Source organism: Polistes fuscatus, unplaced genomic scaffold (genome assembly GCF_010416935.1).
Source record: "Polistes fuscatus isolate 324 unplaced genomic scaffold, CU_Pfus_HIC Scaffold7, whole genome shotgun sequence".
Lineage (NCBI taxonomy): Eukaryota > Metazoa > Arthropoda > Insecta > Hymenoptera > Vespidae > Polistes > Polistes fuscatus.
In genome coordinates this window covers 5,748,392-5,774,667 of record NW_025113151.1, presented here as the reverse complement: position 1 = coordinate 5,774,667, position 26,276 = coordinate 5,748,392, and the positions used below count along the sequence as shown (strand labels likewise).

At 28.9% G+C, this 26,276-nt stretch overlaps 2 protein-coding genes and 1 long non-coding RNA gene across 3 annotated transcripts in view; all 3 read right to left on the bottom strand.

Moving 5' to 3' along the window:
- Window positions 1-1,623: 1,623 nt before the first annotated feature.
- LOC122524324 lies at window positions 1,624-2,857 on the bottom strand. Its single transcript, XM_043646493.1, has 5 exons — window positions 2,782-2,857; window positions 2,472-2,701; window positions 2,008-2,146; window positions 1,780-1,937; window positions 1,624-1,702 (listed from the first exon to the last, which is right to left on the bottom strand). The coding sequence occupies exons 1-5, from the start codon at window positions 2,801-2,803 to the stop codon at window positions 1,676-1,678; spliced, it is 576 nt and encodes a 191-aa protein (XP_043502428.1). The 5' UTR covers window positions 2,804-2,857; the 3' UTR covers window positions 1,624-1,675.
- Window positions 2,858-6,652: 3,795 nt separating this feature from the next.
- On the bottom strand, window positions 6,653-7,036 carry LOC122524143. The gene is made up of 2 exons (XR_006305475.1): window positions 6,915-7,036; window positions 6,653-6,691 (listed from the first exon to the last, which is right to left on the bottom strand). It is a non-coding gene; the product is annotated as an uncharacterized LOC122524143 (long non-coding RNA).
- Window positions 7,037-7,042: 6 nt separating this feature from the next.
- Window positions 7,043-26,276, bottom strand: part of LOC122524141 — a 30,120-nt gene continuing 10,886 nt past the window's right edge. Inside the window, exons 2-8 of the mRNA XM_043646237.1 lie at window positions 9,956-10,141; window positions 9,581-9,728; window positions 9,179-9,455; window positions 8,846-9,089; window positions 8,398-8,535; window positions 7,802-8,089; window positions 7,043-7,562 (exon numbers count right to left, since the gene is read on the bottom strand). Coding sequence (XP_043502172.1) covers window positions 7,126-7,562; window positions 7,802-8,089; window positions 8,398-8,535; window positions 8,846-9,089; window positions 9,179-9,455; window positions 9,581-9,728; window positions 9,956-10,141 — 1,718 coding nt within the window. The 3' untranslated portion in view covers window positions 7,043-7,125. The remainder of the gene's footprint in view (window positions 7,563-7,801; window positions 8,090-8,397; window positions 8,536-8,845; window positions 9,090-9,178; window positions 9,456-9,580; window positions 9,729-9,955; window positions 10,142-26,276) is intronic.

Below are 26,276 nucleotides of genomic sequence, written 5' to 3'. Positions count from 1 at the left end.
AGGTCTCTTCGTGGAGGGGATGGTCCTTGCGCCACTCCTCGATGCAAGCCAGCCCAAGCCTTCCTGATGAATCATCGTTCCTAGAATATTCTTACACACGCATACATTTGAATATAAATGATTTCCATATGATTACATGATTATTTGTACTTTCCCTTAATTTTTCTATAGGTTATTAATATAATTCCTTTCCCTTAACGTCTAAATCCTAATTAGTAGTCCTTTAACAACGTTTTATAGTGCATTGGTTAGTTCATTTTTGTAACAAATCTATAATTTCGTTCTTACAACAATTCATAACCCTTTCTTCCTCAATATTCGAATCCTAACTTATTACTTTTTAATAATATTTTTATATTTCCTCCCTCAGGTTAATTTTTGTCGCCCGCATTTTCTTAGATGTCGAGAAATCACGATTAATAATAATTTCTTTAGTATTTCTTAGTTGATTGTTTCGAGTTTTCGAAAGTTCACATTTAAATTATTCGAGAACATTTTACGCATTTCCTTTTAGATCATTCGAGAATATTCTACGCGTTTCTTTTAAGTCAAGATTATTTAGAATATATTCTATCGGTCGAATGATGGTTAGTTTACTTTATCATCTCTGTTCTGAGAAAGGCTCATATAACAGACATATTCCTGAAGGTAAACAATTCTTATTACTCGGTCGGATTAAAGTGCTATCGTTAATTTATCGTTGGGTTTCGAATGACCCGGCATAGGCGGTATCATATGGTTTCAAAGTTTTCGTATGGCGAGGGTTTTAAATAAGAATTCTTTATTAAATAAATGCGCTCCGGTGCCTATGTCTCGCAAGATCTCATGGTTCACAATTATGTTTCTGTGACGATAGGAGAACGTTGACGGTCTCGAACCATTTGTCTTCCGATTTCAACGTTCTCCGATCCTCTCAGCCGCATGTCCTGCAGTTTCTTTATTTTAGCACGTGCTGACAGACAATGGTTAAGGGCAGGGATCACGTAAAGTTTGTTGAGTTCTTAAGTAATCTTCTAGTGATATACTGTTATTGCTTTCATATTTTCGAATGATGTGTTTATTAATGAAATCAACCTTGTTTCAAGAATAATTATTATTCGTTCATTATTAGTAAAATGGGTGTAATTAGTTAATCTTTTATTTATATTACTGCTGCAATTGTTTCCGTCAATTTCTATATTTATTACTAAAAATGGTTTCTGTTGTCCTTTACGTAAATCACTAGAATAATGTCTCTTATAATTAATTGTACTTTACTGCTAAAAATTTAAGGAAGATATGCGTGGCGGAACGTCACAATATATTAGTTGCATTGCACGTTAGAAGTATATATAAATAATTTTATATTATTTAACCACTAAAACTATCAAAATCAATCAAAAGTATTGTTTAAAGTAAAGTGAATGATCATTACTATTTTTTTGAATAATGTTTTATTTATTTTTTCTAAATTAATGTCGAATTAAAATAAACAAATAAAAAAAATTTGAACAAAAGTTATTTTATCCTTGCATAATAAATGTCATTAACGACAATACATGTTGATCGATTTTAATTGAAATATATTTACATTCAATGTCAATAATTCTAATGTTAATTATGTAATCTTATTATTATCGTTAAATCGATTATTATCGAACAATCGTATCTTGTAATATTTCAGAATTTAAATTCTTCATTTTTTCTGGTCGGAATAAGTTATCTGCCAATATAATTGATTTTATTGATAATAATTCTAACGATTAATAGGGCAGTTAGTTTAGTTAGATATTTGTTTACCTTAATTACAGGCATCTCGAAACGTATTGCATGTAATTCATAAATGAAAGAAAATATGAATATACCGAAAAATAATGAGTGACACCATTCTGCAATAACACTTAGAGTATGCATCAACCAACCACCGTCATTTCGGCCCCAATTTCTCTTATCGGTACCTAAAAAAAGACAATCATTTAATGGTCGAGTAATGCATAATAAAGATTTTTTAAAAAATTATTTGTAAACCTTCGAATTGTAGTGTTGCAATGTAACCAGGTATTAAAAATATAAATAGACATATTAATAATATTATGTTTATGATAACTCGTATGTAATAAATATAAATATCGGATACAGTACCGATCATTTGTTGAGTAAATTTGGTCTGTAAAAAGATAAAAAGAAGATGAAAAACATGATAATTTATGTAACTCTTATGCCAATTAATATTTAACGAGATAATTTTACTACATGTGCTTTTAGTATCTTTCTTCAAGAAGTAATTAAAATAATAAGTATTCTAATATATCTAAAGATAAATATTTTTCGTTTTCAGAAAACATTAGGGAGAATATATAAAAAAATACTTCTCCAAATGAAATTTAATTTAAAGTCAAATTTATTTATAAATTCGTTAAAGAAAATGACCAAATTCAAGGTCATAATTAAATAAATTTGAAAATAATATTTATTAAAAACACAAAACTAACCTCAATAATTGTATACCAGGTGACACTAAATAAATATAAAGCTACAGCGATAGCGTGTATTATATTGGTGATTCCAAATACTGGAAAATTTCCAATTATACTGATATCTATTATTATAAGTACACTACAGATATTAGATATATTTTTTAGGTTTTTATTAATTATATTTTCTCCTCTATCTTGAATAAATTGAACTAATATCCGATTTCTCAGATATAAACCGAGACAGCCTGATAATAAACAAAAATACAAAATTACTTTAGTTAAATAAAAATATTCATATGTACCCGATATTAAATATAAAACTTACCAAAAAAGGCGATCAAGTTCATAGATTGACAGAAAATACTTATCTCAGGAAAATAATAAGCTGTCTCAGATATGTATATGAAGTTTAATTTTGCGTGATCCAAGTATATTGAAAAGAATAATCTATGATATAAATTAATATCTTGTACAATTTTTGTATATTTTATATATTTTTTCCTTAGATTATAATAATATATATCGTAATATATTTTATTTATAATATTAATCATAATATGTTATAAAATTAATAATTATAATACAGGGTCTTTCACCTAACTTGAGCACCTTAAATATATCGCTTATTTTTTATGATAGAAAAGGTCGTTTTTTTCGAGATTTCAAGGTCATCATATTTTTTTTAAATGGGACTACATATTTTCACTACGCTAGTCTTACAGCCTATAAAAAACCAAATCCAACGATGTGCAACATGTTGACCTTCAGATGACTTTTATCGAGAAAATTGTGAAATATTGTCTCTTGTACATGAGAAGATTTTTTGCTTGTTGAGTGTCTTACACGTTGATTGCATTTGTTTCTTCATTACCGTCCTCCGAGCGCGTACTGAAGTTCCTGACAAACTTTTCACAATTTTTTCAGTAAAGATAATCTGAAGGTCAACATGTTGCACTTCATTGAATTTGGTTTTTTATAAGCTGTAAGACTAGCGTAGTGAAAATATATAGTCCCATTTAAAAAAAATATGATGACCTTAAAATCTGGAAAAAAACGACCTTGAGAAATAATTTCGGCCCATCTCCGTATTGGAGCCTTCGAACAGAATATTTTTTTCCTTCTGACATTTTTTCTATCATAAAAAATAAGCGATATATTTAAGGTGCTCAAGTTAGGTGAAAGACTCTGTATATTCATACGATATATCAACCCACGTAATATATTTTGAATATATTTGACTTACGGTAAGAAACATGCACTGAGAGTAAAGATCAACACATTAATATATATTATCTTCAATATAGTTTTATTTATCGTAGTATTATTTTTTCTTCGAACGCTAGAAAATATATTAAAATATAATAAGAATAAGAAAAAAAGAATTAAATAAAAACAAAATAAACAGTTTATATAAAATTAGACTTATATTCAAAAAAAAAACAACAACAAAAAAACAGCAAAATCACAAAAATAAAATGTTTGAAAATGATCTAACCTGGAGGTATGGTTTAAATCGATAATATCCATTTCTTCTTCTTGCAAGAAACACTTGTCGATGGACTCTTTAGAATGGTTCACTAATGTCTGAATTTTCTGATTAATAGAAGTACTTCTTTTACCTATTGTACATAGATCGGAGTTATTATTATTAACGGATGATGTGTCCTGATGATTGTTCGTATTAGTTTCTTTGATGAGTTCGAATTTCCTTCTTTGTTTAAGTGTGGGAGATAAATTTGACGCTTCCATCGTTAATCACGTGATTTGTAATTCTTCTTCTTCTTATTTATATTTTTCTCCGAATACTATCGAGGTTAACAGCGAAGGTAATTATTAAAACGCCTTCTATGTAATACGAGAAAGTTAAAATTTCAATGTTAAACCGTCTTCCTTTAAAAAGAACTAATTCGCATTAGTGACAACGTTATTGCATTACGCTAACGCGGCATGATCACATGTGGCAAAAATACTTCTAACCGTTGAAATTCGTTTTTCAACTTTTTCGAATCTTTACATTTACGTAATTTTTAGTTAAATTATTTTTATTACTATTTTTTTGTATTGTGTTTATGTCTAGCTTGTAAAAATGTTAATACGGAAGTAGATGCTTTAAAGTCATCGTAAAAGACAATGTCAAATAATATTTATTTTTGAGGTCATACTTGTATTCACGTTGCGTAAATTACTATCTAATTATGATAATATTTAAACTATTTACGCGGTCAAACATACATTAAATTTATCTCGAAATAATCCTTATATGATAATATTTTACATTAACATGCATAGACGATAACAAATAATGCGGTACTTTTTTTTTATAATTTTTTCTTATAATTTTTTTTCCTTGTACCAAATGTTATATTTAAGAAAATTACAAAAAATAGTGAGGGACGATCTTCATTGCAATGTGAAAACAAATTTTTTTGTGACAAATAAATTTGTAATAAAGTTTTTACAGTGCTTCTGAATGATTTTTCTATTACGATTAATTTTTTTTTTTATATATATATTTTATTTTTAAATACAATCAAATATTTATACAATGTCTAATTAATTTATTTTATTTTTTTAAATTATTTTGCATGACAATTCTTCGACGCGAGTTGTCATATTTTATTATAAAAAAGAAAACAAATTGAAATAGTTTAAGGATTATATGAAATACCAAAATCATTTGTATGGAAATTCTGTAGACGGATATTATTATCAGGGGCGCAAATTTATGTTTTAAGTTGTACGTTTTATCGGTAGATGACGCTGAAAGTTTTATCGATAATCGGAAAACATGTTCAAGAAATTACGTGATGTTTTCAAACTTCTTTTCTACAAATTTTAAAAATTAGAGATAATAATCATTATAAAAAAAAAAAAATAATTATTTAGTTAACAATTTTGTAAAGTAAACCTTAAAAAAACTAATTAATTTATTAAGTATTTTCGTTGAAATTGTTTACAGCGTAAGCGTATTTTAAAAAACTGGACAAATTTTTAGCGTAATCACCCTGCATACACACAATGTTATATAATTATTTATTTTCTACATCTATTTAGTTGTTTTCAATCATGAAATTGTATGATTTAAACAACTTTGGACATTAAATTGTATTCGAATACGTACATAATCGTCCACACATATATAAATGGCACCTATATTTGTATAGTATATATTTTAATATAATGTATATATATATATATATATATGTATATTTACACTATAATTATAAATATATCGCGATAAATAAATAGATACGAATTATTATCATCTCTGAGTTGTTCAATTCTATTTGTTGGCGAACGTGCACGTTACATTTTGCTGAATAATATACTAGGTTGTCCGGGAAGTAATTTCATTTTTTCAATGGTAACAAAAAGACGATTTTTTTATGATTTAAAATCTAAGGCGTTTTGAATGATTATGGACGGTCGAATATGACTCCGAATGAAATTTCCAAAAGCTATTTTAACCTTGGCGCTCACTTAAAACAACTAAATCATCCTTCTTCAAATTTTGTTTTCCATAAGAAATCATTATTACCCTTTTAATGTAAAAGCAAAATATTACGAAAATGCTGACTTTGATTTTTTATTTTTAATATGATGACAAAAACAAACTACTTGGCGTATGGAAACAAGAATGATTTTAATAACGTCTGAAGTGTCCCTTGCCTAAAAGTAAAATGATTTCGAAATTTATCGTTAGGTTAGATATAACGAGAACTCAGATTGAAAAACGAAATTATTTTCAGAACGACCCAATATTTATATAATCACGTTTTATTATAGAACACAATATTATCAATATTACTATATATTATTTATATTTTATAAATATTATAATCGCGTAGATCATTCGATCGCGTAGACTAGTTTGAAAATCTTTAGCTAGCGTGCCTACGTATTAAAAAGCGCTATTCTCTATTTTAAATATCAGTTTTCACAAATTGTCCTCAATCTTTCCAAAAACTGAAATTATGTATTTTAATATACGTCGATAGGAGTCGTGTTATTTTTCTTTTTTTCTTTCATTTTTTGAATCCATGATGGACGGAGCGTGTTTCCGTGGTTCCTTTCGTCGATAATCTCGACGTTATTGTCCTTTTTAAATTACGCCGTTAATTCCATCTCGTCGCGATCCGATATTTTTTGACGATCACTTTATATTAGATTTATTTTTTTTAATATTTTATCTTTTCTCTGTCGCTTAATATGAAATTTCAAGAAGTAAAAGTGTTCTAAAAAAATAAAAAAAGAAGAAGAAGTATCTATTATCGAATTATCGTATATAAATATCAGAAAAAGCAGTGCTGCGGTTAGATTGTTTGAAATTTGAGTTTATAACAAAATTCTACTACTCTTTTTGTATATTCTGTTTTCGTCTAGAGTAGATTATTCCTTTAATTATTATTATTATTATTATTATTATTATTATTATTATTATTATTAATATATACGAACCGAAATTATCTTATACAAAAGATTCGTTCCCGTGTCATTATAACTAAATTATCTTTTCCCTTTACAGGATAACGTTTCTTTGTTCCTCTTCCTTTTTCTCTTCTTTTTCCTTTTTCTCATCTTTTTTCTTTTTTATTTTATTTTATTTTTTTTTCTTTTTTTTCTTGTTTTTTCTTTTTCTGTTTCGTACGATATTCTTTAGTCGTCGAAATTACGTACTGGCTTCGTCGATGACCGTAATCGTTCGACTATTAGTGTTGGTAGGCTGACTTCCAAGGTGCCACTTGACGTTCGTATCGTTCCTATCTTCCTCCTGGATTGGTGAGTTTCCTGCCACTGCATTAGTACTACTCGTTGCTTGTTGTTGGCCGCTACAAGCTGTTGCAGTTGTTGTTTGACCAGCCTTCGACCGTGCCAAGGACCACCTGCGACCTCGCCGGCCCATAATAATCGGCATTTCTGCGATAAGATTGTTCTCAAATTCAGAAAGCATGAGGTAGTTTTCTACCTTGTTGCACGAGGTTATACAGTCACCGATGTAATCTAAATCTTCTAGAAGATTATCCGGCAGATCCATATCGGCTATACCTTCCTCGGATATACACGTAAGTTCTGGTTTTTCTGCTCCCAATGCGTCTATCATGTCACCTAATAATTTCGTAATTGAAATTGTTTAATTAATCGTTTTTGCGATAATTTGGAAATGTTTTTTTTTTATTAGCACAAAATTCAAGAAAGAATTTATTCAATTTGAGATCATTGATAGTTGATAACTTTTTGTATAAAATTGGATCAATTAATAGCAAATAATTTGTTAATTAATAAAGATTCTTTTGTATATTATTTTTGACATTTTTAATTTGGATTAATTTGATTAACATGTTTACCGGGTGTCGGTCCAAGTTCAGCTCCAAGGACAAGAGCAGCAGCAGCTGCACCAGCAGCTGCCACGTGCGTACCATCATTTTCTTGTTCATGACTGAATGACGGTCTCCGTTGTTGAGGACAATTACCAAGAACGCATAAATGCTTGCTACCATTTGCTCTGGTATGCTTGTGTTTTGATAAATTTCGTCTATGAAGATCTATGAAGAATAAAGTGAAACTACCGACTAAAACGCAAGTCGAGCTGAAGTAATAACCTGCTTTACCACCGCAACCGTCATTTATGTATCCTAAAAAACAGAAAACGATTACAGTTATTTTATTCAAATGTATTGCGGTTATTCAAAAAGCTTATACCAATTTGTTAAAAAAATTTCAAATAAAAACCAGTCACGAACTCTACAAGAAATTTAATAGCAAACGCATTGGCTTATCCGAAAAGTTTTTATATTATATTTAAAAATATTCATTGAATTTATATATTTATTAATATAGGTACGAACTTTTCGGGACACAACCAATTTTGTATTTAAATTTGTGTAATAATAAATATCTTTTATAAAGAAAATTAGACATTTCAGCTAATTTTGATTATTACCAGAAATTGGCACACCAATAGCAATGGGTATAGCCTGAGAACATTGCACGAATCCCCAAGTTCTGGCAAAATTCCTGGCTCTTACTCTCTCGTACGTATACATCTTAAGACTGTAATGATAGCCACCACAAAAGATGCCTGAAAGAAGAAGATTACCATTTTATTGCTCGTAAATGGATTCCAAGTGGTCCCTATTAGGGCTACCAGATGGAAGAAAGGATGGTAAGAAGAGGACGGTAGGAAGGATGGAAGGATTATCAACGATAATAACGAATTTTATTCACTGATCTGTAAAAACTGCTCATTCGAGTGAAGTATTCCACTCGACAAAAAAGGATTACGAAAGATGAATTTTTCTGGGTTTACGATTGAATGTATTCTCAAAATGTATTCCGTTATACGATATTTTTAAGATTCTAACGATGACGTTAAGAATTCCGAAATTTACCGTAAATCCATGTGAACATAACGTATCCGTGATAATTTCCTTGAACGGCGGTAAGAGCAAGAATGCAAAGCCCGCATACGAATACAGCGGCTTGCGTAAGGTATTGCCTTGCAATTCTGCACTCGACGTTTCGATGAACGACCAAAAGACCAAAGGCAACGCAGCCAAGGGTCCAAGCCAATCCGAGATAAGCTTGGAGTAATACAACGGTGTCACCGAGTCCTTCCTCTTCCGCTTGATGAGCCTACATACAAAAAAAAGAGAAATAAGAACCAATTATTATTACCTTGTTTACCTGAAGAATTTGCAATAACTATAAAAATTAATGTTAACCAGATAAAATATCGGCGTGTTAATCCCGAAAGCTGATATTCCTGTTGAGACCAATAATATTCTCACGGTTTTACTTTTGAGCGTGCTAAAATCAAAGAACGGTGGTCTGTCGTCGGTTTTGTTTTTATCCTTAATCTTTCTCTTTTGATTCTTCAAATGTAATATTGCTCGACGTTGAGGATGATAAAGCGAAGCACTACGATAAAATGTTCCTAAAATGAACGTAAGGAAGACAACACCTGTCACCGCTTGAAGACCCAGTCGCCAACCTATTTTGCTGTAACAATCGTGAACATTTATCTATCTATCTATCTATCTATCTATCTAGCTAGCTAGCTTTCTATTTAATCTGATTTTTTTATTATTTAGATAAGTGTATTAGAAAGAAGAAAAGCAATTCACCTAATGGTGCCTTTTATAAAGGCTGACATGACTGCTATACCCAAACCACTTCCAGAAACGATGAAGATTTCAACTAGTTCTCTTTTTCGTTTGAAATATTGTGCTACCATTAGTGTACTGCAATCTCTTGTCATACTCACACCTATGCCTGTTAAAAAAACAAGAAAAAAAAAAGAAAGAAAGAGGGTTTTAACAAATGTTGCGAACTATTCCTTTTTTAAATTGAGATTGAAATTATTTCAATTAAATGTTTTGAATATTTTAATTACTTAAGCGTATCATTTGTTTTAATAGACTCGTTGGAAAATTACAATAGGAGGCTTATTGTTTTTTTTTTTTGTACTAGTTTAGGATACGATTCTTTTACTCACTCACCCACCATGGTACCATAGCTGAAGAACAATTGATGAAATTGCGAGGCGAAGGACGTGAAGAGGCATCCGAGTGCCGTAACGAGGCCACCCAAAACGGCCGTAACTCTGGTACTTTTTCTTCTACAAAAGGCTATCGTTACGGGTGACACCAGCAAGGCTACGCCAGTGGACATTGCACCGAGCCATCCTAAAAAAAAAGAAATGCAATTTCGTTAGTACGTGTTCTTAAAAATTTGTTCATCGTTAAACATGACAAATCACTTTTAATACGTGAAATAAAATTTACAAATTTATGTAAAGTTTTTTTTTCAAAGGACATTTAAGAAATCCAAGATTTGCAAATTTCATTCCTAGAAAACGTTATTTTAATTGATCATTATTAAACATAATTTCAAATCATATATTATATAAGCCAATAAAATGAAAAAATAAATATAAAATTGTAGAGAATTTTGGAAAATTTGATGATTTTTCAAATTTAAATTGTGATGATAAATTATATATATTTTTAGGAAAATAATTTACAATATTAATAAGATAAAAATAATAGAAATATAAAATTTGTCCGTATAGGAAAGTTTAGAAAAATCGATGAATTACAGATGTTTTCGAGTATGTTTTTCAACAAAGTTCGACTTTCTCGATGTCAAACACATCGAAAGCTATTTCTTTCGGATGTTCAACTCTGAGCTACTTCAGTATTCTCCGTCATCATATTACATATATACTTTGGGTCGATCTATTTATCAGAGAATATATATATATATATTCAAAAATATTTGAAGACTTAGCTAGACGTGGGAGTCCAAAATTAATTCAACCTCGATCTACATAGATATAAATTTATATGAAAAACAAAAAAAAAATACAACACACACACACACACACGCCCGCACTTACTTGTACTTATCTCTCACAATCAGTTAGAAAAGAAAAAAACCTAAATGCAAATTTGAAAATTCGCCGTAACGTACGATCGAGTAGATCAATTGATCTACGTTGCTCGTGAATGAAAAATTCAAATGTGTAAGAAAAACATGTAGAATATACGATGCCAATAAAAATGTCAGCCATTCACAATACGAGCACGTGTTTCAACAACGTACTTGCGTATAGACACACGAAATTGGAAACAAGTTCGATTTTTATGACGACTTCCTGGCAACTTGCTTCGACTTTTCCCATTTACTATATCGTATCAGTTTAAGAGGCCGGTGTGTCTAACGATTATTGTGTTATCTCTCTCTCTCCCTCATTCTTTTTCTCTTGTTCTTATTTCTAATCCGTCCACCTACGCGTTCGTGTTCTTAATAGCAAGGAGGTTCCTTTGATTCATATTTTCTTTTCTTTTCTTATCTTTTTTTCAAACGGAGAATAGATTTTATTTTTTATTCTCAAAACGGTCGTAAAGATCGAACGTGTCAAGTTGTTCTAATGTAAGAAGCAGGATCGATTCAAATACGAATAGATCGTGAAATAAAATTGTAGAATTTTTATTAGGTTATTTGAAAAGCTGTTTCGTTTTATCAATGATAAAAAAGAAAAAAAGAGACGTTTTTTTCGTATTTAAACGTTACGAATTTAAAAGTTAAATACAGGATGATTAGTAGATAGTTCCAAGAGTTCGTAATTTTAAATTCAAAATAAAACGAGTCTTAGGAATTTTGAATAAGTATGATTGATTTTTAATAATACCTGCAATACCTACGGTTCATCCTATATAATTATACGAATCTATATGACGATTATTTGAGAAGTGGTATCAAGTTTGGTATAATAAATTTTTCTCTTTCGTCTCGAAGCGCCAATATGATGAGGTCGCTCGCTCATCGATCAAATTCATGGTTGGGAGTTCTTTTATTAATAATACCGTAGATAATCAACGCAGTATGAAGATAAAGTAATAATACGAAGGGTATAATAAAAAAAGAAAATCTTCTTGATCTTTTTTGTTCCCTTTTTTTCTTTACGGAAGATCAACGTTAAAAATTAATGTTTCTTCTCTGAGCTAATGTACTTTATTAACATTAGTTATATAACCTTGGACAGTTCTCTTTGACTTTTTCTTTTCTTCGAAGAAAGAGAAAGAAAAGTTAGGGTAAGGGTCATCGAGAGGAAATATTTGTATCGAGAGCCAACGTGTTGCGATTTATGATTTTTATGTATCTTAAATAATACTCGTAAATATCGATCACGTGTATTGTTAGATACCTGTTTTTATTTATTTTGTACGATTATAATTTTCTTATTGTTTTTTTGTAAAAGTAATAATTCTTTGTACTCGAGAGGTTATTTTCTGTTATCACTCGGTTTAACACATCAACAAATAATATGAGTGCAAAACAACAATCTTAAATACGTCATTTACATGCATTGTTATATAAGCTTCTTCGACGATAGTTTGAACTCGACAATCGTTGTAATAGGAATATTATTTTCGAAGTTAGTCCAATAAGTATAAAATACGATGAAGAAATCAGTTCAAGTGAAGATGAATTCGATTTTTCGTCGATGAATTGGCCAAAACGATCGGTCATTCTATTTCGTATATGGAATACATACAAGTGTTTTATATATATATATATATATAAAAGATTTTTTATTTTAAAGATATTTTATATATTTTATAAAATATTTTATATATTTAATATATATATATATAAAAGAAGGGTAGTTTTTCTACGTGTAAGAGGGCTGAAAAGTTCTGAGTCTAGCATACAGAGGGGTGCAAATTTTTATCGTGATTTTTAAAAGGTTGCGTCAAGATTTTGTCATACTTTCACGGAACATCATTTAAATAATATTTAATATTAAACAATATGACGATAAAGTGTCAAATATTTTGAGGATTATATTTGAAACGTTAAAAATAATTTATTAAAAAATTGAAAATACTGAAATTACAGTACTATCTTATAAGATTCAAATTTAAAGTCAAATGATATAGTTATGAATACTCCGATATTTTTTATCTAAAAAATCGGAAAAAATTATGATAATATAATTTATACTAAATTGAAAAACAAAAAATTCATATACATATAAATAGGATAAAAACAAAGGAGTAATAACAGAGAGATATAGAGATAGACGGAAATAGAAACTGAAAAACATGTCGGACCCATGAAGATATCATATCGAGAATATGTTCTCCTTTATTCTATCGGACTTTTATCACGAAGCATTTGCATTTCTTTTACTCACCACTTTTTACTACTAACCCCTCTCGATAGAGAGGCATGAGGAATAGAAAAAAAAAAAAGAAAAGAAACGAAGAAAAAGAACTGTACGGTTGATACTTCGATTCTGTCCGGAGATATAACGCGTAAAGTAAGAAATAGTTTCTTTAGTGGGTTAGGGCGGTGGGGTGGGCCGAGGATAAAAGGGAGGAGGAAAATGTTACCGAGAGTATAGGAGAAGGGTGAATTAGGCTTTATGAATTCGCAGGAAAACGTTCAAAACAAAATACTCTTCCCCTCTCTTATTTCCTTTTTCTCCTGTTTGTCCACTGGTAAAAATCGAGATCCTTTATCGAAAATAATCAGTGTATATTCGAATAGTTTCATCTCATTTTCTTCTCTCTCTCTCTCTCTTTTTTTTTTGCAAGGAAAGAAAGAAAGGAGAAAAAGGAATATGCATTTAAGTTTGGTTGCTTAAAGCTTACAATTAGTCGAATGAGAGGGAGAGTAGTTGAAAATTTTTACGTGAGGGTCAACGAACCGATCCTCTAAGAATGTTTCTTGTGCCAACTAGGAGTAACAGGATGCACACCAAGTTTCCTAAGGGTTTATAAGGAATCTCTTTGGCAAGTGTATTCATGAAAGAGTAGGGGGAGAGAGAGAGAGAGAGAGGGATGGAAGGGAATGAGAATAGTTTAATCTTCTTGGGACAATGACTTTTAGCGTCACTTTCTTCAACTGTGAACTTAACCTTCGTAAGAAAGTTTTGATATTTTACTTTAGGAGAAAGTCTAATGGTCTCTGTGTAATAATATATATTTGTTTAAAACTTATTTATTTTTATTTTTTCTTTAACTTAATTTTAATATTTATTCATTATTTGCTGATTATTGTATGAGATATCGAATAATTTGGTTTATTATTTCAATATATTTTATATTATTAGCAATATTATTTAATAATATTGCTTTTTATTATATGCATCTATAGATACTTTGCTTATCGTAGGGGCACGGAAAATGCAATTAATAGATGATAACAATTATTATTATCATAATTATCGACGGAGCATAAAGTGTTATATTATTAGTGATTTGTATACCCCTACGATAGGCTAAGTATGAATGCATGTAACATAAGAAATATAATTACAGGGGCATATTAAAATGTATTACTTATACACAATGATTGAAACTAAAATTATTGAATAAAATATAAATTATTACGTACTCTTACAGGCTTGATATTAATAACGTATTAACATTACTGATATATATAGCAAATATATTAGAATATGAATGAAATAAAAGAGAAATAGATGAATGTATACGAATTGCTAATTGTAAGACCGATATAGAAACATTGTAAAGAAGAGTTTAACAAATTTATAGTTTTGGTTTTATAGATATTTGTATGAGTGTTCAGGAAATATTTGTTGAACTTTGTATACATGAGATCTTTCAAGGATAACATACCTACATTAAGTAAGGGTTGCCGAAATCGTTTTGTTCCATCAAGAATCAACCAGGCACCAACAGCACCATGAATTCCCGTAGCAAGAATCTGCACCATTACACCGGTAACAACGATGACCCAACCCCAACCACTTTCAGGATAGTAATGTTGTTTTATAGTATACCTGGTGATATATGTATAATATATATTTATATTTGTACACGTTCTAAGAACAAAATTTCTCTCTCTTTTGTAAAAGTAGATGAAAAAATAAGATCTTTACGCAAGACGAACACGAAACATCGCGAATTCTCGTTTACACGTGACTGCTTCGTTATCATAACGATGTGACTTTCTTTTCTTCGTAACGAGAGCGAATATACGACGCGTATTACGGACAAAACCTCGTGCTAGGCGATTAACATAATTCTTTCGAAACTCGACCGACACGTTTCGAGGACCTCTTTTGAATTCTAACGAGATTTTTGTCGGCACTTTTGACGTATTATTACATTCGTCGATGGTCATTATACAATGATTCTTTTTTTTTATTCGATAAGTAATGCAAATAAAATAATAGTATTTTACATACTTATTTAATTAGTATTACATCGAGAATAACATTTTTATACGAAACCAAACGTGTTTTTAAAAAATGTATGCAAATACATTATGCGTGTTATATTCGATGTTTTAATTAAAGTGTTGTTCAGTTCTTGGAAAAGAAATTTAATATACATTAAAAAATAATATTCGTATAATTAAATAATGTAGTATTTGTTTTAATTATTTATACAAAATACACATTATTTTAAATGTTTCTTTAAAAAAGAAATAAATATATATATATATTGCAGAGAGATTTAACACATCGAAAGATAATATTATTTTAAACAATTTATTATGCATTCTACTTTATTGATATAAGATTTAAAAATATTATATTATTACAAATAAATTCTATTGATTTATTTTAAAATAATATATATATTATTATTTCATTTAAATTGAATTAATTTTGGTCGATTTCAATTTCTATTATTGCGAATGGATACGAGTTTGAAATTAAATGATAAGGATCAACTATTAAATCGAACCTGGGATCTCGATTAGGGTCACCGTCGATCCCTTTGACCCCCTCGCGAGCTGGCAAACACGCAACGCCCTCGCACTCTCCTGAAAAAGATTGTTCACCAAGTTCACCGGAAGTTGCAAGCCCGCTGTCCTCAAAAGCGGGACTTTGCACGACAACATCCCTTCTAACACGTCCACGAGCCTTCATCCCTTACAACAATCCTCTTTCTCGTGACACATTGTTCCAACTCGATCGATCTTTTTTTTCCGATTTTTTGTTTTTTTTTTCCACCTCGATTTCCTCCTCGAGATCTTTTATTCCGATATTCTAATTTTATATCAGTACTATCACTCTTGTTCAACGATATTTTATTTCTTGTAAACACTATGTCATTCACGTGATCGTGATATAGTTCTTATCTAAAAGAAATTTATTTATTTAGGACGGACTAATAACATTTATTATTTTTATTCTCTCGATATCTTATAAATTAATTGTTATAATAAATGTTATATAATTTTGAAATGAATATATTTATTCGTAAAATTATATTTCTATAATATGAAGTTCGTTTATATTTGATGTTGATAAAATTGTATTAGAAAAAGTTGTGTATTATTAATTTATTATTAAATTATTTATTATCGAAAAAAACATGTGAAAGAGAATAGAATTTTAATATATATAAAATAAAATAATTTTATTTCTATGTAAAAATATTATTTCCAATAAAAATGAAATAAGGAAGTTGTGTATGCTACTACTGCTACTAACAATAAGTAAGTAAATGTAGGTTCATTTATTATTTCTGTTTTCAGGAAATAACGTAAATGTTATTACAGTCTATGATAGCTTGAAATAGTATTTTTTGTGGCAAGTTTCTCGTTTTCATCCGCTCGGATGGTCATACATTCTAGTAAAAGCAAGGAAAACAATAGAATGAGAGGAAATGGAGGATCAGAAAAGGGACGAGACACGCTTAGATCTGCGCGCGTTAAAAGAAGTAAGAACGAAAGGAAGAAAGAATGGAAAGAAGGAAGGAAGGAAGAAAGTTAGGAAATGAACAAAAAAAAAACAAGAAAATGAAAAGATGTTTTCTTCTTTCTACTTACAACCCTTATCCATGTATTTGATTTTCTCTACCAACGAAATATTGCGAAGGAAACGATCCGTGACTGGGAAACGTTTTACGCGATCATCTCCCGTCTCGTGAGATTATGTCAACCATCTTTATCGGACTATTTATTATTTTCCTTTGGTTTTTTCTTTTTTTCTTTTTATTTTTATTTTTATTTTTAAATCGACGTTACGTGCGATTGCACATCAATTATCGATTTTTCTGTTTTTTTGTTTTTTAATTTCTAATATTTTTGGGAATAATTTTTAATCGATTCGCGATTTTCAAATGATTTTTTATTGACTCGTTTTATTATAGAAAATATTAATCAAATGATTTATAGATCCTTCAACAAATTTCATTCATTGTTCAATATTTGAAGAATATTTAAAAATAATTAATACAATTTTTGTAATTATACAAATTGTTAAACAAAAATCATTGACTTGTTCTATCATAGATAATATTTATAAATAGATTTATAGATTCTTCGATAAGATAAAATATAATTTCTAGGTGACAAAAATCATTGACTCGTTTCATCCTAGAAAACATTAATTACATGATTTATAGATCTTTCAATAAATTTGATCCATTATTCAATATTTCAACTGTATTAGAAATAATTAATAAAATCTTGTAATTGTCTATATTTATACAAAATAAAATAAAACAAAATTTGTTGCAAACGACAGAAATTTATTCATTCGTTCTGTCCTAAGATCACTTAAACATTAAATTAAAACCTATAAATAGATTTTTTTGTTCGTTTACCTAAACCTTTTAAATATACATATATATATATTTCAACCAAATAATTTCTATATAAAATACAATAATAAAATAATGATCGAAATATGATCTCGAGGAAGAGGAGAAGATAAACGTGAAACAGAAAAAAAACCTTGGGAAGATCGCACTTGGTATCAGAGTAAATACAAAAAAAAAAAAATGGAAAAAAAATGGAAAGAAAATAACACGAGGTCGCGTTTTGTTCGCGGGTAAGATTCTTTTGAAAAGTTTTGACTTTATTAACTACGGGTACGATCAAAAAGGGTTCACGAAAGGCAAGAAGAGAGACCCGTTGCCGAACGTCGACTGGATTTCATCGAGGTGGATCGGAGAAAAGAAGAGACGCGCGCTGAAGGAGTTTGAGCTTGCGTAGGGGAAGCCGATGAGCCAATCCCGATCGTTCTCTGACCTCGCCACGTGTTTTCACGGTCAATCCTTCGTGTAATTATGGTATCCCGATAAAAAAACAAAAGGAAAGATAAAAAAATACACGAACCTAAATAAACTTCTAATTCCTTCCTTTCTTTACTTTTTTTTTAACAATCTTATTTATTTTCACCTAAAAAAATGTAACTTCGTCTTTTTTTTTCCCTTTTATTAATCATATATATATATAATATATCGTAATTAAAGATAAATATTTTATTTAATTTTTTATTGTTCACTTCGAAAAATTTCTACCCTCATTGTTAATATATAAATAATTTTTTTTTTTTTATAAAAATTACTTTCATATCGAATATTTTTGTGGAGAAACATTATAGTAAACTTTAGAAATATTTTCGAATTATTTTGGGTTAATTTACACGATTAGTAGTTTGTCGAGTGCATTTTAATAGCTTGTAATAAATAGGAATGCACGATCAGCAACCCTTCCCCTTTCGAATTCCTCAACGTCCCTTTAGTTCAATGAATCGCATAACCTACTTGGATTTTTGATTACATTTTATTATCCCCTTTTTATTATAGCGACGAATCAAGATCCCCGTTACACGTCGAACGTTTTAATTACTTGAATATAAATTTTATTTTTTATCCTTAATTTCGTGATTCTTTACACGTGTTGCCAACTTTTCAGTACGGAATTTTTACCGAAAGGCTTCTAAAAAAAAAAGAATACTAAAAAGAAAAGAAAAACTGTAACATTAAGTTTGAAACGATGTGGGGAATATAATCGATATTAAGTGCCGGTCTTCTTGTTCGAAGCGATAATCGGGCAATCGTGGATGAAAAAAAAAAAGAAAAACAAGAAAAGTAATAAAAAATCGGCAAATTTTACGGCGATAAGCGATTTAAATTGCCTGTCGGCGGGTATTTTGTAAAATTATGTAAATTCTCGTACGAACGATCGCGAAATTACCCGAACCGAATTGGTAATTACAATGGAAAAGCTTAAGTATGACAAATTTGATGGCTATTTCACGAAAAAAAGCAAAAAGAGAGAAAGAAAAAAGAAAGGAACGGACGAGGAAACAGGAATTTCTCTCCAAAAAGATGACAATTTTCAGCTAGGGATAATAATTTAAAGATGACTTGGTGAATCGAACCGAGAGATACCTACAAATGTGGTGACAGAATCGATGAAATATCGAACACCCACTCCAAGGCAAAACTTTCCTTGATTTTGTGCCATGTACGATGTCTTTTACCAGCATTTCCGTCTACATATATCGATAATCCTAGACGAATAAGGTCGCAGTAAAATGTTCACCAAAATGTTATACTTTTCTCAACGTAAAGGTGTTTATAAATAAAATTATTATAACAATAATTAAAATTCTATTCGTTGTATAAATAAATCGACTGAAAGTTTATCATCGAATGAATTTCTTATATATAAATTTTGATTGAATTAATTAATCAAACTTTTGCATATACAAACATACAAATATAACAAAATTGATAAAATACACAAAATACGCATTGACTATGACACGCGTATGAATAAATATTCACAAAAAGTTATTTTCTAAAAAGTAATCCGAAATAAAATCGTACTCTAATGTAGAATTGATTAATTTGTAAAAAAGAAAAAATACTAATTTCTTTCATAAAATTATTCTATCAAATCGTTGCATAAATCAACAAATAAATATTACAAATGACGAGACGACGCGCGTTTTGAAATATTATACGAAAAAAATTCATTAATTCGATATGAAAAAAGATTACGATTTCCACCCGATAGACGTTCTTCTTTATATCCCAATAATAATATCTTCAAACAGCATACTACATTTACGAAAAGATCGTCTGACAACAAGGGAGAGCTTAGGAGGAGGATCAAGACAAATCCCAAGTGCATAAATATCAGCCCAAAAGCTTTACGTTTCTCGTTGTGCGAGCGAGTATAATCTATAAAAATGAAAGGAAAAAAAGAAAAGAAGTTAAGTTAGGAGAGAGAGAAAGAGAGATGAGAGATAGAAGGAATGAAATTATTTTTATCTTCCAGTTTAGTACGTTGCAGCTGTCGAATCGAAAAGGTATTATAAATCTTGTACGTTTCGTTTGTATTTATTTTTCCGTTTCACTCTCTCTTTCTTTCCTTCTGATTTCTTCTTCTACTTCTTCTTCCTCTTTCATAAGGATTGCTTTTCTTTTCATTTGAACATTTCCAACTCCTCCTAAATTGATCACGAAGTCGTGGGCGACGTCGCGACGTCTATTCTGGTCGAGCTATCTCGTTTCTTTCGCTCGGTTAATCCGCAAATTTTGTCGAGCCGGTGTAGATTTTAACTGACTGAAGAGCCAAACAAAAAAATCTTGAATGAAAGAAGAAGATTGATATAACATTTGTATTATTCCTACCTTGACACATTGCTGACAAACATTTTTATATGAGAAACCCTAACACACGTTTTACGATACTTATATTAATAATTATATAATATTACAATAAAATCTATCTATTTAATATAATATGTTTATTAATAATCGTATTATTAAAAATTAAATGATATTTTTTCAAATATTGAAATATCCATTTAATTGTTATACTAATAATATCACAAGTTTTATCTATCTTCTTAAACTTTCTTCCTAAAAATAAAATTTATTGCTACGAAATATATCCCCAAACAATACGAAGAACAGTTCTAATCAAGGATCGCAAGAGAAAGAGAAAATATTAAAGAAAAAAAGATATCTAAGGATATCGTTTGATTTGATGAACGATCGAATTTCGATGTCTTTGCTTTTTCCTATAGACCAATTTCTTCGTATTCGATAAATTCTTTCTCCATATTTCCGAGAGAACAAAAATTCTACGATTATCAGATACAGATCGTTCGATGTCCCCCTTCCCTGTCTTCCAATGATCATTGATTTATCGAGAACAAAATTCTGTAATGAAATAAACAAAAAATATAATTCGGAAACGTGACTATCTTCTTTAATATTCAGAAGTCGCAGTGTCAAGGTCCTATATTTTTTTACGACCTCGAAAGGTGAATTCATCCGTCTGATACTTTCTAACACGAACATAGTAAATGACTGACACGAGACCGTAATCTCATTCTTGTTTCATTTTTACTAAAGAAAAGCGAAAGCTACGAAGTTCTCTTGACGCGAGAACAAAATTAAATGTTTCAATGAATATTTCAAATTTGAAAAAAAATAAAATTCTTTCTTGAAGACTAACATGAATTTAGGATTGAGGAAGATCCATCTTTTAATGAGTTTAAGAAAACCTCTTTTTTTTTTTAATATTTTATTAAATTAACATCTTTACAACTAAGATTTTAATTTAATTTCGACAAGATCTTTTTTTTTTATTACTATTTAATGAGTCTTGTTGATGTTTATGATAATTAAAATGATACAATAAAAGATTGAAATATTTCGCAACAAGTTTCAACCTTTTCCTGATTCACGAGATGAACCAAAAATGAGAGTATCGTAGTACTTGAGACACGTTGAATGGGGAAAGAAAAATGTGCTCGTAACTTCCGAGGATGAATGTGAGTCACTTTATGTTTCAGATTGCTAGTCTTCAAAAAGTGTTTCTTATTTTCTTTTCTTTTTCTTACTTTCCATATAAGAAATCTTTTCGTTTCAGACGAATTTTCGCTTATTCTCAATAATATCCTAAAGATTATAATTCAGATGGTTATCATTGATCACATTGATCATAAATAAAAAAAAAAAAGAAAGATCATTATAATTACCGACAGTAGATATTATATTTTTAAAAAACCTATTAAGTTAATAATATCGGCGTCGATAAGGAAGATCTCCTTTTATTATATTTCTTATCTTTACAAGGTAAGAAAGAACAAGCAAATGTTTTATCGGTAATTTCACGAACGTTAACGCGCGAATTTTTGTAATGAAATTAAATTTTTAAAGTTTTTTAATGAAATTAAAGACCCGATTAAAATTTTTTATCTTCTAACAATAAACTTCAAATTCTTTTATATAATCTTTTGAAAAGTTTATCACGACACTCTAAACCTATACATATATATATATACATAGATAAAAGATAAATAAAATTGAATTCATTAAGTTTTGTAAACAAAGATTAATGTTCGTCTTAATGGATTGTTCTTTTTGAAACAACGAGAGTAACTGATCGTAAAATACGCTTGATTACTCCTAAACAATACCAAACTAAAACGAGAAGGGGAAGATTTAAGGGAGATAAGTGTTCCTTGATCGTTGACATTGAGAAAGCTTAAAGAATATACAGTTGACAGTTTATCTTCCAAAAATATCTTTACGTTCGCTTGGTTAGGCCCTTTTTATTCCAACTTTTTCTTCTCACTCGTAGTATTAGAGGGGTAACAACCGTGCTTTGCTTTTGACAGAAGGCGTTGCCTGATACTTGCGATGACGAAGTGGGTTCACGTCTTAGAACCCTCTGGGATCGAAGATATCGTATCTTTCTTTTTTTTTAAACTTACTGAAAAAAAGATTGAGGGAAAGAATTTGCTTCCATTTATATGAAATAAATGGTCGATATATTGGAATACTTTTCTATTTTTTTTTTCTTTATAAATAACAATTTGTCAGTATTTTAAATAAATGGTTAGTATATATGAAAGGATCGGAATTGGGTAAGGGTTAAATTTGATAGTTAAAAATATTTTCTCACAAGTACTGATCATTTATATTAAATATTACAATTTTATTACACAAATGCTTATCATTTATTTGAAACCTTGATAAAAAATATTTGAAATATACGAACCTAATAAATAATCAAACCTCGAAAATTGTTATAATCTTGAAATTTATTTTTTACTAGAAATCGAATTGAAAAATAATAAATTAAATGTCGATAGGAAAATAGAAACATTTGAACGAAATGCGAATAAACTTTTTGATAAAACGAGCCGATCGTTTTAACGATTCCAAGTTATAAAATATCGTGTACTTTTTGTTAATACTTAATCGAGATACATTTTTTGGCAACGATCCCATTACTCGTGTTATACCTATAAAGTAATTCGGTGTTATAATTCGTAGCTGCGATCGATAAAATGTGGGAACGTGCACGAAAACAAAAGATATCAAAACGTTATTTCGATCTAAATTTTTATATTGTTTAAAATAAATTGATATCAAACGAACATAGTACACGGGTACAAACGGGTATCGATATATATAAAAATTACTGCCTATACATAAAATTTATAAAATGTAACTGTGAATGATCACAAGTAGAAATTCTTGAGACGAGTTCTTTCATGCTTTCAAGTTCTTGTAACTGTCGTTATGATTTAAATCACTTTTATGAATTGATTTGCATGATTTATGAATGACATTGAATAATACGAATACATTCTCTGTATTTAAGAATATTTCATTTGTTTTTTTCTAGTTTATATTAATATACGTGTCGAAGATTAAATAATAAAATGTATTAAATAAATTTTGATTAGTTTGCTCTAACGTGGAACACATTAACACAGCATCAATAGAAAAACAAATTTGTGAACACGATTGCATTATCGTTTCTAATGCCTGGAGGGTTTAGGCGAGTAATCCGATTTTTGATTACGCTAGACTAGTCGACTTTTAGATAAAATTGCTGTAAATTAGAAATATGTTAACAAGTTTTATTCGCATATTTAATTATTACAAATAAATAGATATTATTACAGTTGAAAAGTTGATTAATTAGAATTACAAACAATAAATCTAGAGAAATATTTTTTGTCAAATAATGTAATTTAAAAAAAAAGACAGTGGATAAAAAAAAAAATAAAAACAAAATCGTATCAATTTAGTATGATTGATTATAATTATCGTCAATGAAATCATAGAAATTGAATCGAAATTATCCACGAAGTTAAAAGACTTTCACCAAGAACTTTGAAATTTTATTCTTACCGATATATCTTCTCTTTCATAAAAAAAGATAATGGGGACCAATAAAGAAAAATAAAATACAAAGGAAAAAAAGGACTAAGAAGGAATAAAAAGGAATGTAATATGACGGCAATCCTTTCTCCTGTTGATATTTTATGATCCAAGATAATCGTGTTTGACGTTTGGTATCCGAAACACGAAAACTTTTTCTACATTTAAAGTTATGTACTTAAAGACACGAGAAAATAGCACAAACTATGCGAAAATTACGAGTCATGGTGGAAATGCGAAGGATATGCAAGAAGAAATTCCACTTTGAGTGAATAATTGACTGCTCGAAGTATCCTCCTTTGCTTTTTTTCATTACCAAGTATTTTTTTTTCTTTAACTGACAATGTAAAAACGTTCGAAATTGTCGAAAGAAATAAACAAAATTCGTTTTGTTTTATCAAATTTCCGACCGAGTTTTTAAAGTATATAAAATAATATTTTCATTATATGAACAAAGATTACATGAACAAAATACATGTTCATTATATGAAACAATATTATCTCATTATATGAGAAACAATATTGTTATTAATATTTAATTTATTATTATTTTTAAAAATATATTTAATATTGTTATTTTAAATTGTTATTAAAAATATCCCACTTTAAATTATTAAATTAAATACCGTGTCAGAATTGTTCTATCACATTTTACGGATTTATTCAATTAAATATATATGTATATTGAATAATTTCATTAAAAAAATTTCTTATTAATACAAGACCAAAAAAACAAAATATATCGATTTATTCATCCACAATATCGAAGTATGATATCCGTAAAAGAGAAATATAGAATAAAAAAATAAGAAAAAAAAATATCCAGTAGGTAGAAATAAATCTTCATTAGGTACTACACGAGGAAACGAAAAATGTTTTCATAGGTGCTCGATTATGGTGCCCTAATGATCAAAGCTAACGTTTGTGCTCTTGACAAATCGTTTTTTTTCCTTTCCTGCCCTCGGGAGATGGGCATACCTGTACGAGATCCATGGATCGTTGTTGGATCATTGGAAACGATAGCTGGTAAATACTACACAACATCAACTTGTTCGAGTATTCGTTGACTCCATTGTGCCTCCCTTCCTCATAAATTACAACCGATTGAGCAAATCTTTCCTCTACGATTTGTTGTTTTCGTTTTTTTTTTATTTCTTATTCCTCGTCGGCTTCTTTTAAGTTTGAAACTACCATAACCGGTCAAAATTACTAATTAAACTATAACGAATTTATAGTTTTCTATTTAATCTTTCTATTTTTTTTTATTAATTAGTACAAATATGTAATATATTATTTAAATAATTTTTTTGTATGATAAATTTTATTTTTTTTTTTTCAAATTATTAGACCTTCGGCTGTGCCCCTACTAATATTAAAAAAACATATTACATTTATTACTATTGTAAATAATATTCGTCCGAATGAATTTTAATTAATATAAAAATAGATTTTAATATTTTTTTATTTATATTACCTATCATATTATTAATTCATAATGCGTGTTTTGAAAATAGTTTTATTTAATTTTCCTTTCTCTATGTGCAATTATTAAGAAATTAAAGATCAAAGCCTGAATGTTCTTAATTATTATTATTAATTTATCATTATCCTAAATATAGAAAATGGTATAATGAACCTTTAATTATCAATATAATTAATTAATTTTCATCTTTTTTATTTTCGGAAGACGTTCGTTACAATCATTTCGAAATATCAAGTTAAGCGCTGTTGTTGTATTATATTTTACATTAGCGATTTCGTGAAATTACATGGTACGTGTCTGGTTAATATGATTCCCTATAAAACGTAATTACTTTCTCGGCGGATCCTGAAATCAATTAGCGTCGCAATTATGAGAAGTACCTTACAACCCGCGCGTGTGTTACCTAAACGAAATTAAGGAGACTCGGAAGGTATCCTCTCACGGAAAGTATTCTTTGCAATGTCGTTCATATAAGAATTCTTGATGGTACAACAAGAAAGAAAAGAAATACTATAATACTCGAGATATAAAATGGGTAAATATAGTTGGACGGTTATTGAACGACACCCACCATTTATGACACGTACTTTAAAAAGAAACATGTAATAAACTTTCAACATAAAGAATAAAAAAAAAATCAAAGTAAATAATATAATGTTTGGAAAATCTATAAATAAATAAATAAAGATTTGTAATATTTTAGGATACACGTTTTAAGTAAGTTTAAATGAATAATAAATAATAAAAATATATAATAAATATATATAATATATACATAAAGTTAGAGCAGAGAGATAGGAATGTTAAAATAAATGTATTTTAGTTTAAACAATTAAAATTGTTATTAGAATGTGA